Source organism: Nicotiana attenuata, unplaced genomic scaffold, assembly GCF_001879085.1.
Source record: "Nicotiana attenuata strain UT unplaced genomic scaffold, NIATTr2, whole genome shotgun sequence".
NCBI lineage: Eukaryota > Viridiplantae > Streptophyta > Magnoliopsida > Solanales > Solanaceae > Nicotiana > Nicotiana attenuata.
Window position 1 is genome coordinate 52635 of NW_017672350.1, and position 11562 is coordinate 64196.

The 11562-nt window shown below is 45.9% G+C and overlaps 1 protein-coding gene across 1 annotated transcript in view; it reads right to left on the minus strand.

The window, feature by feature from the left end:
* Window positions 1–10200: 10200 nt before the first annotated feature.
* LOC109212875 (isocitrate dehydrogenase [NAD] regulatory subunit 1, mitochondrial) overlaps window positions 10201–11562 on the minus strand; it is a 6690-nt gene continuing 5328 nt past the window's right edge. The window contains exons 3-4 of the mRNA XM_019376574.1: window positions 11004–11082; window positions 10201–10783 (exon numbers count right to left, since the gene is read on the minus strand). Of these exons, the coding sequence (XP_019232119.1) occupies window positions 10509–10783; window positions 11004–11082 (354 nt within the window). The 3' untranslated portion in view covers window positions 10201–10508. The remainder of the gene's footprint in view (window positions 10784–11003; window positions 11083–11562) is intronic.

Below are 11562 nucleotides of genomic sequence, written 5' to 3' on the forward strand. Positions count from 1 at the left end.
CCCTGCTTTTAGGCGACCTGCTGCTGTCATAGGAGCTCAGGACGTCTTATGTACGTCTGTTCGAGAGGGCCGTCCTCTACCTCTTTGGCGGGGAACTCTGTCCGCATCTGCGACGGCAAGAGACACACCCTCGCTGGCGCCAACCTCTCATCCTATCGACAAATCCTCTGATGGTGACGAACCATTAGAGAGGAAAAGGAGAAGGTTGGAGTTAGGAAAGGGGGTGGCTACTGATGCTGACGGGAGTGTGGCATCTCGGACGACGTCAATGCCTGTGTTCATGGCTGAGGCTATTTTGTCAGGGAGGTCAGCCCACGAGAGGAGGGCTGCCCCTGGAGCTAGCTCGGTGCGCTCCGCTGAGGGGGGTGCGTCGACTAACGTTGGAGGGCCTAGTATGGAAGCTGACGGGTCGGGTTCCGACGTCGCACCGGAGGATGTAAATGAATTTTTGGGTCGCCACACCTTTGTGGAAACGACGACGGATGGATCTGACCGTCGCATAGAAATCCCGGGGGATTACAATTTGCTGCTAAATAGTGAGCAGGTCGCATCGACCCTTACCCTTTTATGCATCGCTCCAGAGAGCGAGACGCTTAGAACGATGAGCGATACGGAGCTGTCTCGGAAGGTCACTGGCATGGCCCTTCAGGTGGGTTTCCCCCTCCCCTTTTCTTTTGTGTTGTAGGGTTGACATGGAAATGTGTGCTTACTTCTTTTTCCTCTTTTCAGACCCTCGCCCTGGAGGTAGAGAGGGATCTTCGTGAAGGAAGGAGGACGGATATTTATAAGAAAATGTCGACGAAGTACCAGCAGCACCGTGCCAAGCACCGGGCGGTATCCGACCTCTACCTTCAAGACCCTGAATTCCAGGTGTTCCGCGAAGGGTTCAAACAGTGGGAGGCCCAGTTGGAGAGCAGGGTTGCGGAACTAGAGGAGAAAGATGAGGAGCTTGTGAGGGCCATCGCTCGTAACAGCGAGTTGGAGGTCCTCCTTAAGGCGAAGGAGGATGAACTTCGAGTTGGGTCGAGGGGTGACTGCAGAGAATGCCGACCTACAGTTGAAGGTGGCCGATTTGGGCGCCGAACTGAGCGCCAAGACAGTGGAGATTGACGGGCTCAGGGGCGAATTGAATGCCAGTGCTGATAAGTTGGCCGCCGCTATTTCTGAGACGGTCTCCTTGGAGGATGCCCTCCACCTATCTAGGTCGGAACTTACATAGGAAAGGGAGGCCTCAAGCAGTCGGGTTGCGGAGCTTGAAAGGCGTCTTGGGGAGCTGGGAGCGGAATTGTCCTTGATGTAAAGGCAAGTAGCTCCGCCGAAGGCAGGAGAAGCAGATCGCCGCCCCGGGCCTTCCACATCTCGCCCTCTGGTTGGTCAGGACTCGAATAGTCGTTTATATGAGATGTGGGTCTATGCGGAGGCTCAGTTTGATGTGTATAGAGCCTTTCGCACCGAGGGTCGTGTGACAGAAGTGGAAGTTCAGAAAGTGCACGTTGAGGCACGCACGGCTCGTGAGTCATGTGGATATGAGCCTGACACTCCCGTAGGGAGGGTGTCTCCCCTTACGACGTGAACTGCCTCGATTCAGACTCATGGTATGAAGATGCTTACCCTACTTGGGCCGACGAATAGTTTCAGTTCGGTTGTTCTATTTGAAAGTTTTTGAGCGCTGGTTGTATTAGGGCCCTCCTGTACAGGCGAATGTAAATAACATTTTGCTGTAATATAAACTATTTTTGCCACTTGGTTTGTTCGTCATTTTTTTTTTGTTTAGTTTGAAGCGAGACACTTAGTCTTCGTAGGGACGTACTGATTATTCGTTATAACCACATTTCATCGTGGTTCGCACGAGGTCGAACCGATGTCGCTGGCCTTAGCCATTAGGATGTTGCTTCGACCGTGGTCGAAGTAGTATCCGTCGTAGCCCGAGCGAGGTCGAACCGGTGTCGATGGCCTTAGCCATTAGGATGTTGCTTCGATCGTGGTCGAAGTAGTATCTGTCGTAGCTCGAGCGAGGTCGAAACGATGTCGATGGACTTAGCCATTAGGATGTTGCTTCGACCGTGGTCGAAGTAGTATCCGTCGTAGCTCGAGCGAGGTCGAACCGATGTCGATGGCCTTATGTTGCTTCGACCGTGGTCGAAGTAGTATCCGTCGTATACAAGATGGAGGTATTCATTCGAATGGAGAATTTTGTTCACGCAACGGAGATTTCTATTTATACAATGGGATTTTGTTCATATAATGGAAGTTGCCTGGTGTTCATACAATGGAAATTGCCTGGTGTTCATACAATGGAAATTGCCTGGTGTAGTCCCTTCATTACTTTGGCCCAAAGGTCGTGCCGATGGGCCGAGGTGATGAACATCGCTCTGATCCACAGGGTGTCCTCTGTTGCCGCCTCGTTAAAAACCTCCCTGAGAAAACCCGATTGGGACAAAACTCAGGTAAGGGAAAAAGAGTACGGCTTAGGTGACACCTTTCAGAAGTGGAAATACTTGAGATGGGCGACGTTCCAACTGTTTCGGAGTGGTTTTCCTTCCATCGTTTCTAGTTGGAATGCTCCTTTGTTAGCCATCGCTATGATTTTATATGGTCCGTCCCAGTTGGTTCCCAACTTTCCTTCGTTTGGGTCTTTTGATGCCAGTGTTATGGCTTTGAGGACGTAGTCGCCAACTTTGAGTGTTCTTACCTTTGCTATCTTGTTGTAATATCTCTCTACTTGCTGCTTCTGGGCTATCATTCTTATGTGGGCCATATCTCTCAGTTCTTCGACCTCATCTATGTCTTGCAACCTACTCTCGTCGTTAACTGCGCCACTTATATGGGAGTACCTCAGGCTAGGCTCCCCAACTTTGACGGGTACGACAGCGTCGATCCCGTAGACCAGTGAGTATGGCGTTTCTCCCGTGCTGGACTTTGGTGTAGTTCGATACGCCCATAATACTTCAGGTAGTAATTCGGGCCATAGCCCTTTGGCTTCTTCGAGCTTCTTTATTAATATGTTCAATACCACTTTGTTGGAGGACTCGGCTTGGCTGTTGGCAGCGGGGTGATATGGTGTGGAGAGTATCCGCTTGATATGCCATTTTTCGAAGAACTCAGTCGTTTTCTTTCCGACGAACTGGGGTCCGTTGTCGCAGCTGATTTCTTTGGGGATGCCGAAACGGCATATGATATTCTTCCATATAAAGGTGATGACCTCCTGTTCGCGTATTTGTGCGTAGGCACCTGCTTCCACCCACTTAGAGAAATAGTCAGTTAAAACCAAAAGGAAACGTACCTTTCCTCGTCCTGCCGGAAGGGGGCCGACTATGTCCATTCCCCATTTTATGAAAGGCCATGGCGAGGTGACCGAATGGAGGAGTTCCCCTGCTTGATGTATCATAGGGGCATACTTTTGGCATTTCTTGCATCTACGGACGTAGTCCGCGGCTTCTTTTTTCATCGTAGGCCAGTAATAGCCGGCGCGAATGAGACATCGAACGAGGGCGCGATTCCCTGTATGGGCGCCGCAGTGACCCTCGTGTACTTCCTCCAGTACTTGCCTAGTTTGGTGTGGTCCAAGACATTTGGCTAGGGGGGCGCCAAATGTTCTTTTGTAGAGGTCATATTTACCATGCTGTATCGAGCTGCCTGCACCCGGAGTTTCTTGGCCTCTTTCTTGTCTTGCGGGAGTATTCCATCCTGTAAATAGGACACAAAGCAGTTTCGCCAGTCCCAAGTTAGGTTCAGAGAAAGTACCACGATGTGGTCTATGGCTGAGTGAAGGAGGGTGACCACGCTTTCCTTGTTAATATTTTTGGTGGTCGCCGCTAATTTGGCGAGGCCATCTGCTTCCATGTTTTGTGCCCTGGGGATCTGGTCGAGGTGGCACTCTTCAAACTCCGACAATAGTTTACGAATTTCCGACTAATACCTCTGTAGTCTCTGCTCTTTGATTTGGAAAGTCCCGGTGACTTGATTTACAACGAGTTGGGAGTCGCAATGGAGGATTAGTCGTCGGGCGCCGTACTTGAGGGCTAATTTTAGACCTGCAATCACAGCCTCGTACTCGGCCTCATTGTTAGTCATCTCTGGGCATCGTACGGACTGGCGAATTACTTCGCCCGTGGGGACTTCGAGGATGAGTCCCAGTCCTGATCCCGAGGCGTTCGAAGCACCGTCGGTATAGAGGGTCCAGAGGTCGGTACATGCGGAAGCGTGAAGCGCTTCATGTTCCGCCGCTGGCAATGTTTCTACGCTGAAGTCGGCGACCAAATCAGCGAGCACCTGCGACTTTATGGCAGTTCGCGGTTGGTAAGTTATATCGTACTCGCTTAGTTCTATTTCCCATTTGGCGAGTCTACCCGAGAGTTCGGGTTTAAGCAGGATACTTCTCAGGGGGAAGATTGCTATTACCTTTACGGGGTGACATTGAAAATATGGTCTAAGCTTTCGTGAAGCTACGACCAGTGCCAGGGCTAGTTTTTCAAGGTGAGGGTACCTTGTCTCGGCATCTATTAAGGTTTTGCTGATATAGTAAATAGGGGATTGCGTACCTTTGTTTTTGCGGACCAAGACTGCACTGACAGCGACTTCGTATACCGCCAAATATACGAGTAGGCACTCACCTGGGTTTGCTTTGACGAGTAGCGGCGGTGAAGAAAGGTACGCTTTTAGCTTCTTCATGGCGTCGATGCATTCCTCGTTCCATTGCAGCCCGTGGTCTTTTCTTAATACGTTAAAGAATTACTGACATCTGTCCGAGGATCGTGAAATGAACCTCGACAGGGCGGCAATTTGCCCTGTCAGCTTCTGTACCTATTTTTTGCTGGTCAGCACTTCGGGTATTGTGTCGATGGCTTTGATTTGATCTGGGTTGACTTCGATTCCCCGTTGCGACACGAGAAAACCTAAGAATTTCCCTGAGGCCACCCGAAGGCGCACCTTTCCGGGTTTAACTTCATCCCGTACCGCGTTAATATCTCGAAGGCTTCTTGTAGATGGCCAATGTGGTCCTCCTTCTTTGCCGACTTTACCAGCATATCATCGATATAGACCTCCATTGTTTTGTCGAGCTGTTCCTTGAACATTTTGGTGACTAACCTCTGGTAAGTGGCCCCCGCATTCTTGAGTCTTTATAGTAGTAAGTTCCTTGGTGAGTGATGAAAGTTGTTTTTTCCTGATCTTCTTCGGCCATTAGAATTTGGTTGTAACCGGAGTAGGCATCTAAAAAACTCAGCAGTTCGTGCCCTGCTGTCGCATCAATCAGTTGGTCGACATGGGGTAGCGGGAAGGAATCTTTGGGGCACGCTTTGTTCACATCGGTGAAGTCTACGCACATTCGCCATTTCCCGTTCTTCTTTTTGACCATGACCACATTGGCGACCCATTGGGGATACTTTGATTCTCTGATGGAACCATTGGTTAGTAATTTATCTACCTCTTCGCTGACCGCTTCATTGATTGCAACATTGAACTTTCTCCTTATATGTCGTACCGGCGGGTAGAGTGGGTCGACGTTCAGCCTATGAGTGGCGATGTCCTTCGGGATTCCTGGCATATCTGAGTGGGAAAATGCAAACAAATCGTCGTTGTTAGCTAAAAATTCACGATACTTACCTGGCTCCGAGAGGTTGTGCCCGATGTAAGCCTTCTTTGTGTTGTCGGCGTCGTCCAACTGGACTGGGTCGAGGTTTTCTATAGTTGCCTTGCAGGCTTCCACGATGTCAGGGTCTCTGATGACTTCTGCTGGTGGGTCGGGTTTAGTTCCCGACATGGCTAATTGCTATGCCTCCGTGCTTGCTTCTTTCAGCTGTTTGGTATGTGTGCAGTCTTGGGCGATCCGATAGCATTCCTGGGCGGTGCGCGGTTCGCCTCGAATGCTGAATACTCCCCATCGTGTGGGAAATTTGATCACTTGATAAAAGCTTGAAGGGATGGCTCGCATGGCGTGTATCCATGGGCGTCCTATGATAGCATTATAGGCTGTTTCTTGGTTCATGACATGGAATGTGGTTTCCAACGTGACTCCCCCTGCCAAGACTGGCAGCATTATTTCTCCGGACGTCCGCTCTACTGCATTGTTAAAACCCGTTAGTGTTATGCAACGCGGTATTATTCTATCCTCGAGCCTCATTTGTACGAGGACTCTCAGGTGGATAATACACGCGCCGCTTCCGTCATCTACCATGATTCTTTTTACATCTGTATCAGCGATGCGTAAAGTTATAACTAAAGCATTATGATGGGGGAAAGACAAACCGTCGGCATCTGACTTTTCGAAGATGATACTGTCTTCGAAGTCGTCATGCCGTTCGTGAGCGACCATCCGCTTGAGTTTGTGTGTGGCAGTGAATTTCACATGGTTGATCACTGAATCATCGCTGCCGCCAATGATCATCTGTATGGTGCGTGCCGGCGATGGTAGTTCCGGAGGTCCTTGAGAGGGGTCGCGTCCTTTGGCGAAGTTGGCCCTTCCTTTATCGCTGAGTAGCTCTTTTAGGTACCCCTAGTTCAACATTCTGACTACCTCCTGTCGTAGGCCTATGCAATCCTCGGTCTTGTGTCCTCTTTCCTGATGGAATTATAGAGGACGTTTGACCTTCTTGCGCTTGGATCCGATCTCATTTTTGGTGGCCATTGTACCTTCGTACCCAGCTTCTCTAGTGCGTACACTATCTCTGAAGGGGAAACACAAAAGTTATGAGCAGATAATAGTGGAGGCATACCTCTTTCGTTTCGAATGGGTGCGGTGTGTCGTAGCACGGCCTCTGCATGTCTCGGAGGAGGCGGGTTAGATGTTCTGACATAAGGCTGGTGTCTTTCTCGAATGAAACGCGGGGGCTGATCTCTTCGCCCATCGTTGCGTCTATCCCTTCTTGCTTCGGTTTGAACCGACGTTAATTGCTGAGTTGGCCCATTAAGATCATCTTCGTCTGCCCTTAACTCAGGGCAGTAGGCGTTATGAATTTCTTCCCATGTGGTGGTGGGGGGGTACTTCATGAGTCTGTTGAGCAATTTATTGGTCGCCTTTGATCTGCTCCTATTTAATCCGTTCTGGAAGGCCGCGACCGCCATTCCTTCTGACACATTTGGCAGTCCCATTCTCACCCTGTTGAATCGGGCCAGGAAGTCTCGGAGTCCCTCGCCTACTGTTTGCCGGATGGCGAAGATGCCGTTGACCCTAGCTTCGGCCTTCTTTGCTCTTGCATGAGCGGTGGCAAATTTATCTGCCATTTCCTCGAACGCCGATATCGACCGTGCTGGTAACTGTGAATACCATGTTAATGCCCCTCCTGTCAAAGTCTCACCGAACTTTTTCATCAGTACAGATGGCACTTGTTCTTTTGATAGGTCATTGCCTTTTACCGCGGTGACGTAATGGATTAGATGATCTTCTGGATCCGTGGTCCCGTCGTATATTTTCAAGTATGGTGGCATTTTGAAGGTTTTAGGGATGGGGTAAGGAGCAGCCTCCTCACTGTACGGTTGCTCGACAAACCTTCCCACATCGCGTTTTGGTAGCAGCGTGGGGGCGCCAGGTATTTTGTCGACCCTTTCCTGGTGTTCTTTCATTTGATCACGAAGCACTTTGTTCTCGTTTTCCATTTCTTCCATTTTCTTTAGTACAGTTGCGAGTGCATCACCACTTGCGTCGATGACAGTGCGGGTGTTGCTCGTTCGTGTAGGGCCCGGCTCGCCTGTGATGACTGCAATTTCCGACGTTGGTGAATCTTCGGCATTTCCCTGAGGGGGTTTCTCGAGCATGTTGCTTAGGGCGCTCGTCAACCATTCCTCTAGCAGCTTTTTGATTGCTGGTGGTGTTTCTTTCGCCGTAGACGTGGAAACTCCTCTCTCACGCAAGCCAAATTGTTTGACTCAAAAGATGTTAACTCTTTTTAAGAAAATCAATCAAAAGGATGAAGGAGTAAATCGTAGTCGAGAATAATAAACCCTAGGATAATTTTTAGAAAGATGGACTTGCCACAGTAGAAGAGATAGATCAGTAGAAAGATAAAGGGTAGAGAGAAAAAGAGAGAGAAATTTGTATTTCTTGTCCCTCAAAAAAGATCCCCGTGCGAAGAGGGTGAGATTCCCCGTTCCGGTGTACCGCTTGGTGTTATATTCTCGGTATCTTCCTTATTGGCTTCGTCGAGGGAGCCTAAGAGGTTGTTTGAGACATCTGCTATCATTTTCAACCTTGCTTCTTTTTCCGCCATTGTTGGTTCTTATGGGGTATGAAGAATAGTGATCGTTGCTTTTGATATCCTAGATGAGAATTATGATTTCGACTATGGAAATCCCCACAGACGGTGCCAAATTGTTTGACTCAAAAGATGTTAACTCTTTTTAAGCAAATCAATCAAAAGGATGAAGGGGTAAATCGTAGTCGAGAATAATAAACCCTAGGATAATTTTTAGGAAGATGGACTTGCCACAGTAGAAGAGATAGATCAGTAGAAAGATAAGGGTAGAGAGAAAAAGAGAGAATTTGTATTTCTTGTCCCTCAAAAAAGATCCCCCAATTACAAGACCTGGATCCCCCTTATATAACGGAGGATCCTTTACACATTACAGGAACGACAAAAGGAAAAGTATATTTTATAACGGAACCGACAACGACACGAGGACGTCTCTCCTTTCCTTCCTGGGTCGCCTCTTCCCCCTATACCGACACGTTGATACCTAATGGTTGGTCGTGCTACCTCTGAGACGTGATCGACCAAATTCGAACCCATACAGAAGGTATAATATTATTCTCTAATTAGTCACTATTTGCGCACAGAACAGATTTAATTTGTTTATTGCCAAGTTGCATGGGGAGTAGTAGTTCAAGAACGGATAAGAGATTGCTTGTGATTTAAGTCGTAACTCGAAAACACACTCATGCCTGGCACGATTTAAATTCCCATAACTATCGGTCCCAACCCAACTGCCTATACTTTTTTCAGAACTTAAAGTCGAATTTAGAGCCGAATTCAGAATTTAAATTTTATGGATTCAGAACATCTAATTTAATGGTTCAAAATTTATTATTTGTATATATTTAATGATTTTTTGGACAAAAATATAAGGTATGAACGAAAACTATGGATGTAGTTGAACCTATAGCTTCTACACTAGATAAGCCTCTGGCCGAATTATATACAGAGAAGATTAATTTATGATTTGGGGTGGGTGTTTGACGGATAAGCTGTCAAATTACTTGGTGTAAGATTTAGATAGCGATAATTAAACATCCTAATTGGGACTGCAGTTGTGGCATTTGTTCTCCTTAATTTGTACTCCCTCCGTCTCATATTAGTTGTCACGATTATCTTATACACGTCCTTTAAGAAAACTTAATTAGGATGGAATTTTGACTATTTTATCCTTATTCATGTTTTAAAATTTAATCTTTATTCATTGGTATTTGAACAAAATTATCTATAATTGAGGGGTTTATAGTCTTCAAGGATAATTATTATTAAGGGTAAATAAGAAAAAAGATAATCAATTTTGTCTTGAACTTCTAAAGTGATAAATAAGTTGAGACAGCTATTTTTAGTAACCACGACTGATAATATTAGATGGAGGGAGTATGAGTCTTTCCACATGTCAAGACGTGGGATATTCATTAAATTGTCTGACTGCAACGTAAGCTTGAGCTGTTTGTTGAAATTGGAATCATGTCTCACTCAAACAATACAATAATATAACACGTTTATAGTTGCCTTCTAAACTATAAACAAAAAGAAAAGTTCTCTTTTTGGGGAGAAAGGGTTTGATCAACTGTTGAGGCCGTTGACACTCTCATTCATTGATAAGGATGGCTGAATAGTTGATCTTTCAATTCCATAACCATTATCCTTACATAGTTATTCTTGTATTTTCATTTTCCTTTTTAATCAAATAACAGGATGCGATAGTTAGTGGAAACAAAATCTAATATGCCACCAAATATTACTTACCCAGTACTATATTGCTAAATGAAATGGATGTTTACATCGGAGTTTGTTTTCGCACAAAAGGTGACATTCACAACGGTTGTGCTTGCTTTAGTAACTATACTGGTATACAGTGCCTTCTTTAACGGTCCTTTAAGATCAAGTTTAGTGTCCATTCTTGCCTAGATAGCCAAATTTGATAGATTTACGAATGTGGGTCAGCGTTAATTGTTCCTCAGACAAATTTATGCTAGCCCCAAGACCAAAAAGAAAAGTCCATCTGGCGCCATTTGGCAAAAGAAACCATACAAACTGTTGGTCAAGAAGCTTGTCTCCAAGTTCAAAAGTTGAAATACCTTGAATTATTACCCTTCGTTACAAAAACATGCTATAAGAAATAAATGGCTATAAGCTTGGAAAATCCTGTATCTTTAATATTTCCACTTAGGAGATTCACATTATTTTGTGGAATATGCCACCTTGAAAGGCACGCCGCACCAACGGAAGTAGAGAACAATCAAAGTCATCACAAGAATGATGAATTAACATGTAGCATGAATCATCTCTAGAACGAAAGAGATAGAAGTGGTTTTGAAATTAGTCCAGATTTGCAATGACAGCATCAGTGATTTCTTGGGTGGTGCAATCTCCACCAAGATCTTTGGTCATGTATTTACCTTCAGCAATTACACGCTTCACCGAAGTCTCTAGTCTATCTGCAAATGAAGGAAACTGCAGATGTCTCAACATCATGGCTGATGAAAGAAACAAGGCAACTGGATTTGCCTTCTTTTGCTCTAGTATCTTCTCGTTTCCTACATTTCCTGCTGAAGCACCTTGCTCAAACACAGCATGGTCAGCCCCCACATTGCCTGAAGCACAAGAAGCCAATCTCTTCAGTCATATAATTAACATTAAGCCGTTCAGACCTTTTTCAAGCTTTAAAGCAGCTCAAAAGATGAATGATCATTTTCATATCAAAATCGACCAGATACTCCTTCATAGCAGAGGGGATGAATAATGCAGGAAAAACATTGAAACACATCCACATTAATTTAGAGAGAACAAATTCTGACTGTTACTTATATGTACCTCCCGGCATAACACCAGTGCCTCCAGCGATACCAGCTGCTGTATTTGCCACCAGATTTCCGTAGAGATTAGGGGTGACCTGTTATATACAACTTCAAGTTCATATCCAGACTGGAATATTTAGTCACTATGCAAATGACAAGAAAAAAGCAAACGTTGAACTTGAACAGCAGAATACAAAAGTAGGTTCCTGTTGTACGACAATTCGGGTAAGGATTACAAAATCCATTTTGGAAACTTCCATACTTGTTAATTCCAGCAAAGACGAAAGTACCGCTTCTATTTCCCATTTCAGCAACCTAAAGTACGAACTTCATCTTTTTATTTTCTGAAACTCTCCATGCTCACATCACCCTTTACCCATTCCATTAAGAGAAAGAAAAAGAAAAGGATAAACATGCTAAAAGGTCAACCGAGCAATGTAGTTTTACTAGTCTAACATTTGATGCTTAATCTAGTGACCACCGGGGTCCTATACTCGGACTTGCATGAGAAGCTTTTTAGCTCTCTATCCCTGCCCTCCCCACCCCCCACCCCTGTCCACCCAAAAAAAAAAACC